Source organism: Anolis carolinensis, chromosome 2 (genome assembly GCF_035594765.1).
Source record: "Anolis carolinensis isolate JA03-04 chromosome 2, rAnoCar3.1.pri, whole genome shotgun sequence".
Lineage (NCBI taxonomy): Eukaryota > Metazoa > Chordata > Lepidosauria > Squamata > Dactyloidae > Anolis > Anolis carolinensis.
Window position 1 is genome coordinate 131,130,388 of NC_085842.1, and position 22,139 is coordinate 131,152,526.

A 22,139-nucleotide genomic window follows, 5' to 3' on the forward strand; every position below is an offset into this window, starting at 1 on the left:
TACGATAGAATAAATCTATTCTTTGAAAGTGTCTTTAACTATAACAAATTATTTGCCTTAAAATCAGAACAGGATGCTGCAGGTAAAAAAAAAGTATCACACTGGCAGCAAAGAGCCTTTAGCAATACAGACATCGCTTCAAACTAATGGGGCTTAGGGGTGCCGCTCCCCCATGATCACAAAAAAATGTAAATATCTTGGGGGTGGAGAAATGAGGCACCAGCACTGCTGTTTCAGGGGAGAGGAGAAGCTGTCCCTGCACAACAGTTCACTTACCCTATGGATCTGACACTTTTTACTATTCCTGCATGGCACAAGTCTCTCTTTCACCCAGGCAAAGGAAAGAAGACACTAAGGGGACCAGAAGCATGCAACAAAATTGAAAAGGAGCAGGAACCAGCTCCATGTGCACCCACAACATAACTTACCCAGTAAATCTGTTCCTCCTGCTCTTATGTGCCACATATTCCTGATCCACTGATACTTTCCTCCCTTTGATTGGGAAGAACAGAAGAAAGGAAGAGGAGCCGGATCCTTGGGTAAGTGAAGAATAAGAGGAAGAGGAGCCAAATCTTTGGGGTAAGTGAAGTGGTACAGCTCCTCTTACCTGTGTGACACACATCTCTGTTTTGCCCACAAAAGGAAAGGATAGACCACATGGAAAAGAAGCTCATGACAAATAGGACAAAGAAGAGTAACCAGCCCTGCCTGCATTATTACAAATCTGACAGATCTGGTTCTTCTTTTCAGGTACCATGTACTCCTGTTCCATTTTGGTACATCTCTTCATTTACAGAACAGAGGAAAAGGAGCCAGATCTCGAGGTAAGTGAAATGATGTAGAGTCATATCCCGCTCTTACCTGCATGCTGCAAGTCTCTGTTTTATCTGGGCAAAGGAAAGGGACATACCAGACAACTAGCAGTAAACAGAAGGAGGAACTGGCCAGCACTTACATAAAAGATCCAGTTCCTTCTCTTCCTCCTGGGTGTTCCTGTTCCCCCTGTTCCACCCAGGCAAAGAGAGATCTGCAGAATACAGGAACAAGAAAAGAAGTTGGATCCATGGGGTAAGTAAAGTGGTGTGTAGGATTCGCTTCTCCTACTCCTAATTGCCTTCTACTCCTAAGTCTCTGTTTCACCCAAGCAAAGGAAATGAGACAGCAAGCGGAGCAAAGATGCAGCATGTATGCCTCCTGAACAGCCCCTTTGTTCACCTCTGGAAGTCAGGGCTGCCCTGTGATTGCTTACATGGCAACCCCAACTTCAGGAGGCAGTAGGGTTTCAAACTTGCGAATAATCAAAATCATGACTGCGAAGCCCACAAAAGTTGAGGGTCAACTGTACCTTACTTGGCTCAGTAATTTTTTATTTTAGAAAGTGCATGTAAGAAGCACCCAAGGGTGCTCCTCTTTTATCAGTGAAATATCAGTGGAATTTAAAGTTTGAAGTATACACAGTAATGTCTTTTTCAAAAGAATATACAAAAACAATACTAAGATCATTATGAAAGCTAGAACTTTCTCCAAATCAGCCAGCACAAATTAGATAATAAGCTATCTTCATGCAAATCATAATCATTTTTGTTCTATTACACCAGAGTTTGAATATCTGGACACAAAGTGCTGGAGCTCCTATTCTGGATGGTAGTTTCTAATACCAAGTTAAGAAATTGGTGTCCTTGTAATGTTGCCAGTTGAATTTCACCAGCTGAGAGCATGAAACATTAGGAAAGTTGTTGTGACATCTACATGTACAAACACAGTTTTGGCTTTATCAGTAGGTTCTTGACCTGTTATATCTTCCCTATGCCTCAGTCCACCCAAAAACTTGGATGACTCATATGACTCATACCTGCATCCCTTATCTGTTATACTGTTATCCCTTATTTCTGCCACATGGCTGCCACTGTAAATAAATAATACTAGATACAGTTATTGCAGCAAGGTGTACCTCCATTGTATACTTCTGATTTTCAAAGACTTCAGCAGATACTCATGAGAAAACCACAGTTTTGGAGCTACTCTCGACAGAGCTTGTTACTAAAATTGTCTATGATTCATATCATAGTGCAGAAACAGTATTAAGAACGAAGAGTCATAGTTTTGAAGTCTAATAGCAAAGAGAAACATGTTCATGTATATTGTCAAAAACTAGAAAGATGAAGTGAATCATACAGATACTGTTTCTGTAAAACTAAGATGAAATCAGGTGTACAGTTTAGAAGGAATCTCTATTAGAAAAAAGGAACCCAACAGAAACAGTGTTACAATAATCAGGCCCACCTAAAACAAAAGTGAACAAGATTTTTAACAGTATTTGGTAAGAAAAGGGCTTCATTTTGGAAATAGTACTCTTTATAACTCAGTTTATTGGGGGGGGGGGGCACACAGCAAAACAAAACCCCCACTTTTGTCAATGGTAATAATTATATAACTTTTGTTTTAAAAAACAATAAAACTAAACAAACCAAAACACAAAATCATCCATATTACTAGGAACCCCTTCAAAAGTTTAAGGCGTGTCTTCAAGGTAGGACTAACCCAAGGCATCCCCTCACCCTCAGCAGGCCAATTGCCATTTGATTTATAATCCCTTCAGCAGCTAAGAGACAATCTTCCACCTCATGCATCTGGCCCCATCCCAAAAGGTAATTCTGTAATGAGGCAGGACGCTGACAGAAATATATTTCCTCTGCTGACAGGGATATGCCATAGAATGACAACATGCTCGAAGAATGCGCCATCCTTGCCCAGTGTAGCTTTTGAGGTGAATAATGGGGACTTCCCTCTTTGTTGTGTTGTTTTTCAGTAGGGAAGTCTCCCTAAATATGGGATCTATCTTCTGTTTCCCCTCTACTAGAGTAATGAAACAAAATTAATTGTCAGAGCTCTTAGTTAGCTGATTGCAAATAGTCAAAATAAGTAGAATCAAGTTTGATGAAATTTTAAGATGTTCATTTATCTTATATAAAGAGACCCACCAAAATGACTGCAATTATTTAGCTGCAATTAATAGAAGTCCCATAAACTTTAGTGGATCTACTTTGCACAGGAATGAAGAGGGATTTAGTTCCTAAGCAACACTTACACTGTGACATTTAGTGAGAGTAAATGTATCCACTATACAGTGTTCCCTCCCTACTTCGTGGTTCGCTTTTCACGGATTCGCTGCTCCGCGGTTTTTTAATAAACACTAAAATAATAGTATAAATCATAAAATAATATTACAAATCCCTCTTTCTATTTCCTTCCTAAGGAGAAGCTGAACGAAGGAAGGAAGGAAAGGAAGGAAAGGAAGGAAGAAGCCGAAGAGAGAGAAAAGGAGGCTGAAGCAGTTTGTTTTCGCCTCACAAGGCAGCGACAGACAGAGACGCTACTTGCCAGTGAGATTGTAAACAACACAAATATAGCATTCCTACTTCGCGGATTTTCACTTTTCGCGGGTGGTCCTGGAACGTTACCCCCACGATAAGTGAGGGAACACTGTAGATAACTAGGCCCTGAAAGAAAATTTCCTGAGAACTTTAATCTATCACAAATAAATCACTTTAATTACATTGCAAATATAAATCATGCATTAATATAATTTCACATCTCTTCCAAATAAAGATGATGCTATATGAACTGAAATAACTCTAGAAGTGAAGTAGTAGTCTGAATGATAACAGTAAAATGATTCCACTAATAAGTCAAATCAATATACTCAGACAGTTCTTCAGCAAATTTCTAATTATGTACAACTGGTTAGATACAAATGAGAATGATGAAAATGAGAAGTACTTTCCATACATTCCACTTTCAAGCACATTTGCTACATTATTTTGTCTGCTGAGGAGTCCCTGATCACTACTACCCAGATCTCTGTGCAACGTATAGGCCAATTCAGTATGTTTTAGGACATCACTTCAGAAAACCTGGGAATCAAGTGAATACCTTGAACCTATCCAATACACCCATGGATTTGCACATTGCATGGTAAGGACAGTAGTAACAGGCAAGCTGTCTTTCAGGAGGTTTCCTACAGACGTTTGGATAACTATTAAACTACAGGCAGAAATGGACACTTAGATCTGCGGTCACCAATTACTGAAGCACAGGCACGAGTGTGCTTCCCACACAATGAATATATGACAATGTGGAGGAACATTTCACATATAACCATTTCATATATCCACAAACAAGAAATTTAATTTCAGTATATACAGTAGAGTTTCACTTATCCAACATAAACGGGCCGGCAGAACGTTGGATAAGTGAATATGTTGGATAATAAGGAGAGATTAAGGAGAAGCCTGTTAAACATCAAATTAGGTTATAATTTTACAAATTAAGAACCAAAACATCATGTTATACAACAAATTTGACAGAAAAAGTAGTTCAATATGCAGTAATGCTACATAGTAATTACTGTATTTATGAATTTAGCACCAAAATATCACGATGTATTGAAAACATTGACTACAAAAATGTGTTGGATAATCCAGAACGTTGGATAAGTGAATGTTGGATAAGTGAGACTCTACTGTACTAACTCAGTTAGAAACTTGACTCTCAATAAAATTAAAGAGTCGTTTCCTTCCATATCATGCCTACCTTGATCATTATTGCTTTGACTGCTGAGAACAGAAGGGCTTGATCCCATTTCTAGAATTTGCCAGATTTCCTCCAGGGAGCTTTGTGTACCAGATGATGACAAAATGCCTGGCTGGAAATGACCAGGTCTTCTTTTTTGATATTGCTGAGTCTGATGTGGCACTGACATTTCATGCTTCAGGGCATTTGAATTTCTTTCAAAGGATTCCACTGGAATCTGTAAAAATGACATTTGTTTTCCAGCGTTCGGAATTAATGACATGGGGTGGAAATGTGTCAAAAAAAAAACAAAGCCAAACTGTGATCCATAATTCTTTCTGTGTCCAAATCCCATCCATCAGCAACTTTAACATGCAAACATAGGGACGGATTACATAGAGTGTACATGACTTTTACCTAAACTTATTTTGCTTATCACACTATCAGATGGTGACCCTTAGAGACTGAATGCCTAAACCAGAGGGGGGGGGGGGCAGGCAGGCAGGCAAGTGGGTGAATGACCAGGCAAGCAGGGGGTGGGATGGTCACAAAGCAGGCAAATAAGGTCAAAGATCTGTCCACAGAATCTCTGTTAACACAGCTGACCACCATCTCATAATCAAAGGCAGTCTGAAGTCATCCACAGCAATTAGTCCCACAAGGGCAAAGCATATGAATAGTCCAGCATTCTTTCCAAGGGTAAAAACCAAGCAATCTCACCAACTCAAACCATAATCCAGTCACCAAAATCAAGGTCTCATCAGAGTTCACCAACAAATATTCATACTATAGCAATTCTGCAACATTACCGGGACAGGATGGCGAGTGGGAGACAGGATGGCAATTGAGCAGGTGAGCGGGGGCAGTTAGGAGGTGAAACAAGGAAGGGAGGGTCAAAAGGCATATTAAATCCTTTAAGTTGATGAAAGTAGTTGAGGGGATTTGGTACACAAATATTTAGATAGTGAAAATTGTAGGTATTCTGAGTTTTTCATCTCCAAACTCCACCTTCTGTATCTTTAAAAACACCATCAGACTCTAATGCTGGAATATGCACACAACATATGGTTACCATCTACATTTATTTTATTTAAAAAATAATAGAAACCATGGAAGAATGTAATACATATTAGGGGAATACTAGTAGTTGGTCAAAGATTGGATTTCATTTCAAATTTGTAACAGTACTTGGAGAGTGGAGCAGAGATACTTGACAAATAAATTGGATACAAAAGGCATTAGATTACAATGCAAAGTTCAATTTTTGAAAGAAGTTACCATTAATTTATCCATCTAAAATTGTAATCTTATGTCTATGCTAAGGATAAAATTCCATTGAACCCAATAGAACTTGCTTTTATGTAAACAGGCTTAGGACAAGATTGCTGAAGCACCCACAAAGGATTTATAAAATACTTAGTCCCTACTATACCTCTTTCAAAGGCATTTCTTCTCTTTCAGTACAACTGTTGCTACCTGGAACACTTTCATTTTTTGTCTTCTCAACAAAATGAGGACTTTTTCTCAAGACACATTTTTGGTGCGAACGTTGTAACTCCTGCCATGAAAAGCAGCAGTTAAGTCACATTACATTGCATTTATTAGAAGCTACATCTTTTGTTTTCTAGAAATAAATGCACTCGTTTAATTGAATATACAGTCAGATCTGTATCCATGAAGGACTGGTTCCATGCAGATACCAAAATCCATGGATGATCAAGTCTCATTAGATAAAATGGCACATTATGTGTTGTATGTATACGTGAGGCTAGAGAGAGAGAGAGAGAGAGAGAGTAAAAATATGTGAAATGGTGGGAGATATGGGTTTACATCAAGCATTATACTTGGTTTCCTATCATTTCCCAGATCCTCAATCTCTCTGAATAATGCACCATTTCAAGCCGTATACAGTGTTTCCAAGAACGGAGAGAAATGTAAGGCTGAAGAGATGGAGGAATCTAAGCATAGTACTCAGCATGGTTTCATAAGTTTCATTAACAACATGTGGGGAACGAATGAGGTATGAGGCTGAAGAGAGACTGAGGATCTGTGAAATTGCAGGACTAAAACACAGTGCTCAGCACAAATCTAAGCCTCCTTCCATTTCACCGATCTTGAGTCTCTCTCCAGTTTTGCAAATACTTTATATGCTACATAACATGTGTTGTGTATTGATTACTGTACTGTGTGTTTTTAAATCTGCAACTAGGCGAATCCACAGATTCAGAGCCTGTGGACAGGGAAGGCTACTGTATTATTGTAAGAACAAAGAATTTCAGGAGAAAAGAAATAATGTTTTCATTCCCTATCCAACTGCCCTGGTAACTGTCAGTCTATTTTCTCTGTAATACTGTTTTACCATCTTTGCCTGATGGAGAAGCCTGTGAATCTTCAAAGACTTAGCATGATACATCTTGAGTAAAGTAAAAGTATCATCACAGGATGGGTTTTGGATTTTGTACTTGCTGCTGACTTGTGGTCAACACATCTACCTTTGATGGTCTTATCCTAACATTTATAAATATTACTGCATTTGCTCTGTATAGGTATGTATAGGAAGTCAAGCTCTGATATTGTAAATTTTGATGTTTAACTTACTAAGCAGTACATACATTTACATTCAATAAAGGAAAGAACTTAAGACTATGGGACTGGGATTTAGGATGGAATATAGGAATGCAGGAATTCCACTGTACTGTGCCCATAGTGTCTACACTTGGATTTTACAAGAAGTATTAGTAGATGAAAAGGAGCCCCCCGTAACTGTTGTTAATAGATGAAAAGTCATCCCACTGTAAACTGTAAGCTAACCAGAAACAAAAGCAGTAAAACAGGGGCAATTTGGTTTCTCCATTTGAAATTATTAAAACAGTTGGTACTTTATAATTTCTTCAAACAGAAAAGCCAAACTGCCTCTGTTTTACTGCTTTTGTTCCCACTCAGCTTACACTCACAGAGGGTTACTTTTTGTTCATGAGAACTGAATTAATTCTAGGGACTCTGTCCGTAAGACTTAATAATGCCATAATTTTGTCTAGAGGCCATTATTTCCCCATCTACCAAATGAAGATCAGAGAGGGGGGGTAGGGGTGCACTTGCAGAATGATTGGCTGCAGGAGAGACTGTATTTATACAACTAATACAGCATTTGTTGTGCGAGTGTGGAGTCCCCATAGGAGCCCTACAGCTCACCTGTGTTGTAAGCTGGTACTGAAGTTGTTCTAAGGCTACAAGACGATGCCTAGTCTCTCTAACAAGTTCTTTAGGGTAGAGGGCAGCATGGAAAGTGTGACCTTGATGCTGCTCAGAGTGCTTGGAATCCAGTGATCCTACCAACAAGAAGTAGAAAATGCATGAGACATTTCTGTATTGCATTTAACAAGTGAGTTTTTTATTAGGACTAATTACACAATGTGGCAATGTTCAGAATAAATTGGTAAAGAGATGCTTACAAAATAGAATGGGAATATGTCTGCCAAGCAATGACCTTTATATTCACCAAAAGAAACTGGGTTATAGAGCTCAAACTTTACAATGAAATGTACTTCTATTTAAGCCTCACGTTTGCTACACAATAATATCATTTTACATGCTTTCTAATTTCCAGGAGAAACAAATTAACAGGCAAGTCTTTATTTCAGAGCTCTTTACAAATACTTCATAATTACATAAAAGAGGTGGGATTTTCCCTCCGTTGTGCAACATTCAGTTGCCATCTTGACCTTTTATTGGCAGTACTCCATAACCAAGGATAAGAAACAAATACTGAGTCTGTTCCTTTCTTTTAACCCCACTATTTTCAGTGTTTGGAGGAAGCGTTCTCTAAATCAGTAGCACTTCATTCTCAAGTTATAACTGGCTCCTCTTTTTATAGTGGGCCTTCATCCAGAACCTTATTCTCCTAACCACCTTAATCTGAGGCTGAGATCCTCATAAAAGGCCAAGCTTCTTCTATTCAACAAGCCTACCTTCTGTTGAAGCAGTTCCAAATTCTGCTCTTAGTCTGTTCACCATCTCTAGCAGCTGTTGTTTCTCTTTGCTCAGACTGCAGATCTTTCTTGCAGCTTCCTTCAGTCTATTCTGTAGCCGTGTGCTGTTTTCTGTATGTTGATGGGGACCATCACCTGCCCCCATCCCAAGTAACTGCTGTGTGAGATTGACAGAGTTGATTTCATAGGATTGTAAAACATGAATATGACATGAATTTTTACAAATAATATTAATGAAGGAAAATGTTCAGCAATATACATATTGTATACAATAATAAAGAATAAATCAGGCCCCAAAAGACAGCTATTGGTGACAACTGCAATTTTGAAACATACATGGTGTGCTTTAAATGGTGTGTAAAGCAAAGTCATTCAGCAAACCAAACATTTCTACAGTGTGAAGGGCTTTTTAATTTTTTATTACATTTTCACATTATATATATTACATCACAATAAACAAATCACACCTACCCTCTCTTCCCCTATCAAGTTACAGATGTATGCAAACAGACTACTTTCCTGTCAGTCCTCTTCTTAATAAATTATATTCTACGGTACTGCCTAATTTTCTTAATCATAGCCATATCTTCCCCTAACAGTTTAACCAAAATCTCACTTGATTTCAGAGTGATTTAAATTTACTATTACTCTGATACTGATACTCCATATAACCTTCTTCAGATAAAGGTATAGCCCATATTCTGTTTATCCGATTCTTTATCAATGCATTCTTTAATTTCCCCCAAATTTTGATTATTGCCCTCCTTGACACACATACCAGCAATACTATGTCTTTGTTAGTAGATTCTCATTTTTGTCTTCAAATAAGGAGATAAACAGTAATGCCCCTCTAACAGACTTTTTCGCTTATTAGTCAGCTTATCCAAGACAAGATCTCTTCTGAAAACTTTGGTGTCTTTGGAACATGACAGACACGTATCTCTCCTAATGCTCCACATCCTCTCCAGCATAATCTTGATACTCCATTATTAATTCTGTGTAATTTGGGTGGATAATAATATCATTTATTTGTGAAGCAGGTTTTCCCAAATTGAGTTCCATTTATTTTAATCTACATATTTTTATTTTAAATCTGATGCCCAAGCATGTACCGTTCCTTCAGCATAGCCAAATTCAGCTTCTTGTATTATTCAATATAATTTTGAAACTTGACCTAGATTATTGTTACAGATATTTTCAAATATATTTAGAGCTCTAAGTCAGCCCTCCATTCTACACAATTTAGCCTAGGAGGCATTTATTTACATTAACTACAGCCATAATGGTTTTATTGTTTTACAGAATGAGAAGAATTCTGGGGAGAAATGCTGCTTTTTGGATACATTCACTACTTATTGGGTCTCTGTGTCAGAACTTAAAAAAATTATTTTTGAATTTTAACACTCAGAATCACCATGAGCTGTGGAATTCTACAGTTCAAAAAGTAAGTCTTCTAAGCTTCTTTTAAATGAAAACAACATAGATAAGAACAAAACTATTAGATTTTACTAGAGCTGTCTGAGGTGTGTGTGTGTGGGGGGGGGGATGATTTAAGAATGTGTCCAAAGGAAGATAAAATGTTACCCCAGCTGAACATTCATATGAAATATTAGTCCCTTGCAGCATAATGTAGAATCACTATTTACTGTGCTTTGTGGCCCTCTCCAGTTAACTGGACATAAGGCATGAAGGCAGGTAAATCATCTTAGCTGATTAGACTAGGCTAGGGTAACAGTGTCATTAATCCATACACAAGAGAAACATGTAGTCACATTGCCTCCTAGTGGTGATTGAAGACTAGGTCCTGATTCTAGCTCTCAGGCTGTCAACATAACCCGATGCCCTATCTACACTGCCATATAAAATCCATATTATCTGCTTTGAACTGGATTATATTAGTCTACACTGCTATATAATCCCATTCAAGGGATATAATCTGAATTTTATATGGCAGTGTACAAGGGGCCCCAGATGGCTATGTGAGTACATAAGGCCTCTTGCAGACAAAATATAACATATTAAGTATTTCAACACTTCCCTACCATTTGTGTTTCTAGTGTTCCCACTGAATCCACCTGAAGAGCTCCAATTGAATGGTTTCTCGCATTGGTTTTAGTTGCAATGTTGTCTTCATGCAATGTACATATAGGAGAAAAATCAAACAAAACAAATAACAACTTGAATTGACCAAGAACATTACGTATCATACAAAACATTATTTTCTATTAAAAAAATCCACTATCTACTCATGAAAACACAGGCACATTTCTGTGAAACACTGGTTTAATAATCCACTGAATAGACTGAATATTCTACTGAAAAAAGCCAGGCAAATTTACTGAATAAAACAATCCAGGAATGGGGAATGTGTGGCACTACGTCTCTGAACTGTAACTTCTGTGAGCTCTAGCCAATATGGTTAATAGTGAAAAATGATGTGAGTTATAGCTCAAGATTGAGCTATATGTGCCCCAATCCTAGAATAATCAAGATAATAGTCTAAATGTGTATATTGACTCAGGGAAAATGTGTTTCAGAAAAGACTGTGCCCAAGTTATTTCAATACCATACAAACATTCAAATACAAAAAAATTGCATCTTTTTTTTGAAGGAAAAGTATGTTTATTCTGTAATAATACAATATTTTGAAAATGATTATACTGTAAAATCATAGCCAACTTATGGTGAACCTAAGTCAAACTTATTATGTTTTTCCCGGTAAGATTTGTTCAGAAGTGGTTGGCATTAACCTCTTCTAAGGTTGAAATAGTGTGACTTGCCAAATTTACCCAGTCGGTTTCCATGGCTGACTGAGGATTCAAATTGGGCTACCAGATCCAACAAAGAAGGGGTTGCTTATCTGTAATCATGTTTATTTGAGTGGTCATCTGTGAAATTTGCACAAATGGGTCTTGTGCACAGGCACAGAACAGCTTGGAATTCTCTATAGCTTTAAGAACGTTCTTGGTGGTACCCCCACCCTCCCTTCCCTGGCAGATATATAGCCCTCAGGTGGGGCTAGCACCTTGGTTCCTCTGCCACTTACAGTTTACAGAAATAGAGGCATGACGAACAATGGGGAGGATGGCCAGGGATGTGCAAATTTAACAGAAAAACAACCAAATGGCATGTATGTGCTCCCCACCCATATGGGAGGAGTCTGTCATCAGTGTTAGAGAGGGCTGTACCTGCTGAAAAGGCACTCCACCACAAACATTGGTGTGGTGCAATTACCAACCGAGGGTTTGAATGACCTCAGGAAGGAGAGACAACATAGTATTTTGGTTGTTGTGCAGAATATTGAATGCTCCCAAAAACCATGTCTGCAGGGGCCGCATGTGGAGCCTCATGAAGGGGGTGATAGCAGTGGTGGACACCATATGGCTCAGAATGGATTGTCTGTTCTGAGCAGGCACAAAGTGGGATGCTGATGCTCTATGGATTGCCCACAGCAAAGCCTGGAAATGGTTCTCCAGAAGGTAAGCCATTTTCCAGGTGGAATCCAACATGGCTCCTATGAAGTGGATCCACTGAATCAGTACAAGAGAGGGCTTTTTGTGGTTGAGCACCAAGCCAAGTTTCTGGAGGAGAAACAAGGTGGACACAAGGTGAGCTTGGGGCTGAGGCTTAGTTAGCTACAAGGAGCCAATTATCAATATAAGAAACAGTTATACTCTTAAGGCGGAGGTAGGCTGCCACAACAGCCATGCATTTCAGAAAAACCTTAGGTACACAGGTCAAAGAGGAGAACATTAAAGGAATATGCTTGGCGCCCAACCAAAAAGCAGAGGAGCCTACAATACTGAGGTCTGATTAAAATATGAAAAAAGCATCTTTCAGATCTACCATTGCAAACCAAGCCCCTTTCTTGAGCAATGGCAGAATGATAGGCAATGTCACCATGCGGAACTTGCGCAGTATAATTTAATGATTAACTCTGCACAAGTCCAAAATTGGACAAAGGCCACCGTCTTTTTTGGGAACCAAAAAGGAATGGGAAAAGAAATAGCTGGGATATTCCAATGGACTTTGGTGATGGATCAACGCCTTTCTGGAGTAAGACCTATACCTCCTTCCATAAGGGAGCGGAGGGGTGTAGTCTGAAGGCCCCCAACTGGGAGAGGCTAGCAAACTCAGTGGCATAGCCGATTCTGACAATCTCCAACACCCAGTTATCTGTCATGATTTCACGCCATGCCTCCAGAAAAGTGGAGAGGCGAGCCAAAAATGTTGGTGCTGTAGTGAGCGAGGAGACAACATCCCTGGAGGCCACAAATGGCACTGAGACTAGAAATGGGTATAAAGAAAACCTGAAACTAAATGTGTAGTGGGCATAAGATAATAAAATTTGAAACCTGTCGCCCTTCCCAAAGATGAGGCTAAACTTGTCGTTGTCAAGCATGATCAGGCTGCTTAATCCTGCCCTGCTGGCAGCCCTTGGGGGAAGAGGAAGTCTTCTATTTGAAGCCGCTTGAGGTTGATAGGGTGTCCTGGTCCCAGAGGTGGCAGGACTACCACCTCTGGGTCCCAAAAAAGGATAGCTCGGTCTCCTTGCTTTCGATGGAGGAGCAACTGAAGGTGGGAAACCAAATCTGTGCTCAGTTTGTCGCATAAGAAGCAAAGAAAGACAAGGATAAATACGCTGCTGAAAGGAGAAGGGAAGAAATAATGTAACTGAATTCTGGACTATGCAGACTGGCAAGTATATTAATTGAAAGTAATGAGCTATGGTTTTGAAACAAGATCATTGGAAAGACAGCTGAAGTGAAGATAATTTAACAAAGTGATAAGATCATTTTGAAGTGAAACTAACAAAAATATTAAGGAAGAAAGAGAGAAAAAAGAAAAGAGGTGAATTTCTGTTGAAGATGTGAGAAATAAAGAAACAAGTTTAAAAGGAAATATAAAGTACTGTTCTTTCTTATAAAGTAACCAATGATTTATAAAACAATCTTAGCTGTGATTGCAAATTGCCAGAATGAAGAACGGGGAGTGGAAGAATCCAGGGAAATTTGACCTTGAAAAAAGTGCAGTCACAACATTCCACTTTGCTCTATGCTGCTCTCTACACTGCTCAGAAACAAGAGACTCTGATTTCTTTAACATATAGCAAATTTTGTTTATACAATACTAACTTACTGACAGACTATCTTGAACTTTTAGATTCCTTAGTAATAATTAAAATTAAATAAAAGATCTAAAAGAAACAATCTGACAAGAATAATCGAGATGAATTTTTACAGAAAAAGGCTGGAAAAGAAGAAAGAACAATATGAGAAAACTCTAGAAGACAATACGAGATATGACTATAAGATTTAAACTAATTGATATTATTATTATTTTATTATTATTATTTTCAAAATTTCTATATTCCGACAACTCAAGGTGGCTTACAACAGCTATGCAATGTAAATTTTAAGCCATTAAAATAATTTCATACATTCTGGTTGAAAATAAAATTTTCATTAAAAGGAGTAAAACCATATAAAATTCCCAGGAAAATAAAAATAAAAATATGATTATAAAGTGTCGTTCCTAAGCTTCTGTCATCATTAATTAAAAGCTATTAATTAATATCACTCCTCTATTTGTTATAGAGGATATATATGAACTTACTCATTTTCATTATTTAAGGTGTTTAAAAGGTGTTTAAAACACTTTAATAAGGAAAATGAGTGTAATGGAAATGAATAATTTGATGTTGTAACCATAACTATGTACATTGACTTTTTATCCCTAACTCCCCTTCATTTTCCCCAACCTCCATACCCTTCTCCCCTGTATGTGTGTGAAAAAATGGAAGTGTCTAAAAAATATACATATACAAAAAAAAAAAAGTCCCGTGCTGTCACGACCCAGGCTACAGAGCACCAATAACCATACGCAGAGGCCAGATTCTATCTAATATCTTTATTAAGGAAATATATAAAGTTAGTAAAAGCAAATGTAAAAGATAGTCCAGAAGCAGACCTTTCAGGAAAGGTCAAAATTAGTCCAAAGAAATAATGTCCAATATGAAATATTAAGGTCCAAAGTTGTAATCCAATAACCGAAACACTCACTTTGACAAGCAAAGTGAGGGGAGATGACAAGGTCCTTTAGTCCATGAAACTTGAGCGAGGCTAGGAAATAACTTGATACTTGAAACAAGGCTTAAAACGTGGAACAAGGTAACTAGGAACAAGAACAAGGTCCGTGGAATAACTTGGTAAAATCCGTGGAACAAGGCAAGGATTGGTCCTGGGAAACAAGGCAAAGTCCGTAGATAAACAAAGGCTGGGAAGCAAGGCGAAGGCTGGATAGCAAGGCAAGGCTTGAGCAGGAGCGAGGCTTGAATCGGAGCGCGCTGTCCAGACACAACTCGCTCCGTAGGCTGACGAATTGACTCCGCGAAGTTACTACGCGGGCAAAACACCTATATAGAGTCTAACTTTCCCACCGAAGCAGTTCTCTGGGAATCAGAAACGAAAGCTAAACTCTGAGACCAGATGTTAAACTCCTTAAAGATTCTCACGAGAAGCAGTCTTAATTGGCTACATTCTTAGCTGCAATTCTTGCACTCCTGCGCGAAGCTGAATCCAAACTTCTCTGTTGTTTACAAAACTCCCGGCGCAAGAACACGGGAGAAGTAGGCTCTGGGCTTGTTTGACATACTTCTGGGAGACAACTTTCTTGCAGGTGCAAGGTTCCCAGATCTGCCTGGGAAAGATCTGGCTGAGAGGAATCCAGTTCAGACTGGGAAGGTAAAAAACCCAAGTTTTCATCTTCATCAGGAATTACCATGTCCTGAGCAGGACTACAAGGCCCATGGGTCATCACACTATCCCCCTCCTCAAGGCCCCTCCCAAACTGGGGCCCTCTCCCCGAGGCGCGAGGTCGCGGCTTGGCGGGATAGGTCTGATGAAAGCGACGGGTTAGCTCAGGAGCATGGACTGTGGAGGCGTCTTCCCAAGAGCGTTCCTCAGGGCCAAAACCCACCCAGTCAATGAGATATTGTAGGCGGCGGCGGTGAAAGCGAGAATCCAAAATGTCCTCAACCTCGAACTCCTCCTCCCCATTCATCAAAACAGGAGGGGGGGCCGGTTGGTCTGTATCAGGACGCACACCATCCGCCGGAAGGAGCAGGGAACGGTGAAACACTGGGTGAATGCGCATTGAACGCGGAAGTTGGAGTTTGAAAGTCACGGGGTTTAATTGCGCCACCACTGGATAGGGGCCAATGAAACGGGCATCTAACTTCCGGCAAGGGCGGTGGGAGGGCAGAAAGCGAGTGGACAGAAAAACCCGATCTCCTACCTTGATTTCGGGGCCCGGCTGGCGATGTTTGTCAGCGTGGCGTTTATAGTCCTCCTTGGCTTGGTCCAGTTGCTGGAGCAAAAGTTGTTGTACCGCTGTGAGTTCCTGCAGCCAATCCTCTGCTGCGGGAACTTCTGAAGTTTCAATGACAGGGGGAAAGAAACGTGGATGGAAGCCGTAGTTTGCAAAGAACGGCGTTTCTTTTGTAGAAGCTTGAACTCCATTGTTGTAGGCAAACTCAGACAGTGGTAACAGAGAAGCCCAATTGTCCTGTTGGTAGTTTACATAACAGCGAAGATACTGCTCCAAAGTGGCATTGGTGCGCTCCGTTTGCCCATCTGTTTGGGGATGATGAGCTGAAGATAAGCGAGAGTCTATGCCCAATAGTTTTTGTAGCGCCTTCCAAAAACGAGAGGTGAATTGAGATCCACGGTCTGTGACTAAACTCTTGGGCAATCCATGTAGTCTGAAAACATGTTGAAGGAATAGATCCGCAGTCTCTTTGGCCGTGGGGAGGCCTTCGCAGGGAATGAAATGGGCTAACTTGGTGAAAAGGTCCACCACCACTAAGATCGTGGTGAATCCACAGGAAGGTGGTAGGTCAGTGATGAAATCCGCAGAAATTATTTCCCATGGGCGAGATGGGGTAGGAAGGGGGTGTAAAAGTCCTGAGGGCTTCTCCCTTCTTATCTTGGAGCGCTGGCATACTGGGCAGGTGTTGACATATTTTTCCACATCCTTGCGGATCTTGGGCCACCAAAAATCCCTTAGGATCAGATGCATGGTTTTAAATAGTCCGAAGTGTCCTGCTGGTTTGCAATCATGACACAGACGAAGCGCTTTTTCCCTGCCCGGTCCGGGTGGGATATAAACATGATTTCTATAGCAAAGCAGCCCATCCTTAAGCGAAAAGGGAAAATGCAGACCTTGGCGAAGTTGGTCCTGCGCCCAGGCATCTGCTTGCTGACTAGCCCTGATTTCTTGAGCACAGAGGGGTCCTGGAGTAGAGGAAGTTGAACCAATGGGAGTGGATTTGGTGTTCCCCACTGTGAGCGTGGCAAAGTTCTCGGGTTGTAGTAGTTGGGATTCAAAGGTCTCCTTGCGTCCTGCAGCGTATTCCGGTTTACGTGACAGGGCGTCTGCTTGCTTGGTCTGGGCTGGGGTCACATAATGAATCTGGAAGTCGAAACGTTCGAAGAATAAAGCCCAACGTTGCTGCCTCTGATTTAGTTTGCGGGCAGTTCTTAGATGTTCTAGATTACGATGATCAGTGTGGACTTCAATGGGAAATTTGGCCCCTTCTAGCCAATGTCTCCAAGTTTCAAAGGCTGCCTTTATGGCCAGTAGTTCTTTTTCCCAAATGGTGTAATTCCTCTCTGGTGTGGTTAGTTGACGAGAGTAAAAGGCACAGGGATGGAGGTGATCTCCCACCGGTTGTAAGAGTACAGCCCCAATTGCCACATCTGAGGCGTCCGCTTGCACAACAAAAGGGGTTCCAGGATTTGGGTGCTGTAGAATTGGCTGGGAGGTGAATAGTTTCTTTAGTTGCTGGAACCCTTTCTCTGCTTGATCAGTCCAGCGGAAAGGCTGCTTTCCACGGATGCAGCTAGTGATGGGGTCGGACCAGCGGGCAAAATCTGGAATGAACTTGCGGTAATAGTTCGCGAACCCCAAGAAACGCTGCACCTCTTTCTTGTTAGTTGGCGCCCGCCATTCCAATACTGCTGAAACCTTGGCTGGATCCATGGAAAGCCCTAGAGGCGAGATGCGGTAACCAAGGAAATCTACCTCTTGTAGATCAAAGGCGCATTTTTCCAGCTTGGCATAAAGTCCATGATCCCGCAATCGTTGTAACACCATTTTGACGTGGTTCTCATGTTCTGATTGTGATCTAGAAAACACCAAAAAATCGTCCAGGTAGATTATCAAGAACCTGTCTAGATAGTCCTGAAAAATGTCATTGACAAAATGCTGGAACGTTGCGGGAGCTCCGCATAAACCGAAATTCATAACTCGGGACTCGAATAATCCGAATTTGGTCTGGAAGGCGGTCTTCCACTCGTCCCCTTCCCTGATGCGAACTAAGTTGTAAGCCCCCCGAAGGTCCAGCTTGGTGTAAACCTTGGCTCCTCGAAGCCGATCCAGTAGATCCGAGATTAAGGGCAGGGGATAGCTGTTCCGCTTAGTGATATTGTTCAATGCTCTGTAGTCCACCACCAAGCGTAGTTCCCCTGACTTCTTCTTCACAAACATCACTGGGGAGGCGGCTGGGGATTGAGAGGGTCTGATGAATCCCTTGCGAAGGTTTGTCTCTATGAATTCCCTGAGAGCTTCTTGCTCTGGTTCAGTCAGGGAGTAGAGATGCCCTCGCGGGATCGGGGCCCCCTCCACCAAGTCAATGGCACAGTCATAAGGTCTATGTGGGGGTAATTTTTCGGCTTCTTTCTCATTGAATACATCCCAATACTCGGAGTACTTCTTTGGCAAGGTGATGATGGGCTCGGTGTCCGTGGCATGGCAGACCTTGGCTACGAGGCAATGGTTTTGGCAGTACGGTGAAGCAAACTGCAGTTCTCTGTTGGACCAGGAGATGTTAGGGTCGTGGAGAGTCAGCCATGGAATTCCCAAAATCACAGGGAAATGGGGAACCTCGGTAACAAAGAAGGAAATCTCTTCCATATGTTCCCTTATCCACATCCTGGTGGGTTCCGACCACTGACTTACGGGGCCCGTCTTGAGGGGGCGGCCGTCTATGGCTTGCACCACACGGGCATTCTTGAAATCATGATATTGTAATCCCAGAGAGTCGGCATACTCTCTATCAATGAAATTGTTGGTAGCTCCAGAGTCTATCATGGCGTGGATCATGACGGGTCCCCTTTTTGCTGACCATAATGTGACCACGAGAAGGAACAGGACCCCGGTTGGCGGCTCTTGAATGGATTTTTTGACCGGGTTGGCGAGCCTCTCTACACCCGGTCGTTGGCTTCCCCCGCCGGCTGTGTGCCAGTCGGCTCAGACGCCTTCGTCTCCGTGGAGGACGCCGCCGCAAGACGGGCGGCAGGCTTCCCTTTGGCTGGGCACTCTCTGGCGAAGTGGCCCCCGTTCCCGCAGTACCAACAGAGGTTTAAGCGTTGACGACGGGCCTTCTCGGCGGCATCTAGTCTGGGACGCACATTGCCCAACTGCATCGGCACCTCCTCGCCTCCTCTGGGGTATGGGGTTGGCGGTGGGGGTCTCCACACTGGACGTGGCTGAACGCTGGCGGGAGCGGGGGGTTTTGCCCCGGCTCTACTGCCCTGGCCTCGAACCCACTGTTTCCTGTTGGCAATCATGACTTCAGCCCGTAAACATTGATCAATGAGTGCCTCGAGGGTCTGGGGAGGATCCACCTTGGAGATTTCTTCCAGCATTTCAATGTTGAGACCCTCCCGGAATTGTCCTCTGAGGGCTACATCGTTCCAGCCGGTGTTGTGGGCCAGCACTCGGAACTCGGCTATATACTGAGACATAGGTCTGTCTCCTTGGAAAAGGCGACGGAGTTTGTGACCGGCTGCCTCCAAATTGTCCTCGATTCCCCAAGTCTCCTTGAGGTGGTCCAAGAAGTGTTGCGCTGATCTTAGGTGTGGAGAGGCTTGGTCGAACAGTGCCGTCGCCCAATTGGCCGCTGGCCCGTCTAGAAGACTGTAAACCCACGCCACTTTGATGTCTTCTTGGGGAAACTCGGCATCACGGGCCTCTAGATAAGCTTGACATTGGCGACGGAAAACATGAACCTTAGAAGCTTCTCCAGTAAACTTGGTAGGCAACGCCATGGCCGGGAGGCGGATTCCGCGCTCCCGCAAGCCCTTTATTTCTCCATCCTGGGCGTTGAGTCTGTCGCGGATGCGATCCACTTCGTCCTTGCTGATGGTGTAGCTCAGTGGCTGCCCACCGGGCACGGTTCCGGTAGACATTCTGGCCGAGGTTAATTGGTGCTTAGGGTGGCGGAGTCAAACTGTCACGACCCAGGCTACAGAGCACCAATAACCATACGCAGAGGCCAGATTCTATCTAATATCTTTATTAAGGAAATATATAAAGTTAGTAAAAGCAAATGTAAAAGATAGTCCAGAAGCAGACCTTTCAGGAAAGGTCAAAATTAGTCCAAAGAAATAATGTCCAATATGAAATATTAAGGTCCAAAGTTGTAATCCAATAACCGAAACACTCACTTTGACAAGCAAAGTGAGGGGAGATGACAAGGTCCTTTAGTCCATGAAACTTGAGCGAGGCTAGGAAATAACTTGATACTTGAAACAAGGCTTAAAACGTGGAACAAGGTAACTAGGAACAAGAACAAGGTCCGTGGAATAACTTGGTAAAATCCGTGGAACAAGGCAAGGATTGGTCCTGGGAAACAAGGCAAAGTCCGTAGATAAACAAAGGCTGGGAAGCAAGGCGAAGGCTGGATAGCAAGGCAAGGCTTGAGCAGGAGCGAGGCTTGAATCGGAGCGCGCTGTCCAGACACAACTCGCTCCGTAGGCTGACGAATTGACTCCGCGAAGTTACTACGCGGGCAAAACACCTATATAGAGTCTAACTTTCCCACCGAAGCAGTTCTCTGGGAATCAGAAACGAAAGCTAAACTCTGAGACCAGATGTTAAACTCCTTAAAGATTCTCACGAGAAGCAGTCTTAATTGGCTACATTCTTAGCTGCAATTCTTGCACTCCTGCGCGAAGCTGAATCCAAACTTCTCTGTTGTTTACAAAACTCCCGGCGCAAGAACACGGGAGAAGTAGGCTCTGGGCTTGTTTGACATACTTCTGGGAGACAACTTTCTTGCAGGTGCAAGGTTCCCAGATCTGCCTGGGAAAGATCTGGCTGAGAGGAATCCAGTTCAGACTGGGAAGGTAAAAAACCCAAGTTTTCATCTTCATCAGGAATTACCATGTCCTGAGCAGGACTACAAGGCCCATGGGTCATCACACGTGCAGATGAAGAAAGCTCTAATGGACGTAGGCAGGCATGGCAGTGGAGGGCTACTGCAACCACAAACAATTTCCCCGCCAAATCGGCCATATGTTTAACAAGGTCATTTTATAGGCCTGCCAGAATCATCGCCTTCTGTTTGAAGACTTTTGCCAGCCTAAGCTCTTCTATTGGCAAATGGTCCAAGTATGGGGCAACCTTATTCCAGAGAAAAATATGGTACGCCCCCATATAGGTGCCATAATGGGCTAGCCTTGTGAAAAGGCCTGCTAAGGAATAGACCTTGCACCCCATAGCAAACTTCTTTCATTCTCTGTCAGTTGGAGTGGCATGAATCCTCTGCAAAGATTGAGACTGAGAAATATCCACTACTATGGGATCTGGCTTGGGATGTTTCCCTAGCCATTCTACCTTTGAGAGGTCTATGCAGTCTTCTTCTTCTTCATTCACTCAGTAGTTTCTGACTCTTCGGGACCTTATGGACCAGTCCACGCCAGAGCTCCTTGTCGGCTGTCGCCGCCCCCAGCTCCTTCAAGGTCAAGCCAGTCACTTCATGGATACCATCCATTCATCTTGCCCTTGGTTGGCCTCTCTTCCTTTTTCCTTCCATTTTCCCCAGCATCATGATCTTTTCCAAGCTTTCCTGTCTTCTCATGATGTAGCCAAAATACTTCATCTTTGCCTCTAATATCTTTCCCTTCAGTGAGCAGTCGGGCATTATTTCCTGGAGGATGGACTGGTTGGATCTTCTTGCGGTCCAAGGCACTCTCAGGATTTTCCTCCAGCACCAAATGCGGGTCTATGCAGTAGAGGTTGTCTGTCTGCCTTGATGTTGCCAGTATGAGGCCAAAGGCCAACCCGGGCCTTTAATCAACTGAACCAAGAAGAAAAGAAAGGATCCTCCACAGGAGGCAGTGGTTGTGAAGTTGGCATGCTTCTCTTTTCTGAAGAGAAAATATGTGAATCTTCCACAGGGCCTCCTGCAGGCTGCCCTTGTGTTGGTGCTCTGAAACTTCACAGTCATGCTCGATACCTGTCTCATCTAGAGGTGTCCGGGGGGGCAGGGGGGAGGGAGATGATCTTGTCCTTTGCCGACAGAAAGGTAGCCTGTAGAAAGGCATCAGTGAAGAGGCCTGTGGGAGTTGGCGTGATGGTGTGGCATAGTGTCTGTCCAGAAACTCATGATCCCGAGAGGGAGAGTAGGCGACATTGTGATAGCTGGGGCTCCTTGGGTAGTCATAAGCAGTCATGAGAGAGAGGCCCATAGTGGTGACAGGCAGGCAAGCTCTCATGATGGGAACACCTTAA

The 22,139-nt window shown here is 42.3% G+C and overlaps 1 protein-coding gene across 1 annotated transcript in view; it reads right to left on the bottom strand.

Annotated features, from left to right (window-relative positions):
- Window positions 1-22,139, bottom strand: part of ccdc57 (coiled-coil domain containing 57) — an 82,796-nt gene that overhangs the window by 16,162 nt on the left and 44,495 nt on the right. Inside the window, 5 exon segments of the mRNA XM_062973951.1 lie at window positions 4,594-4,810; window positions 6,005-6,130; window positions 7,765-7,901; window positions 8,541-8,718; window positions 10,604-10,689. Coding sequence (XP_062830021.1) covers window positions 4,594-4,810; window positions 6,005-6,130; window positions 7,765-7,901; window positions 8,541-8,718; window positions 10,604-10,689 — 744 coding nt within the window.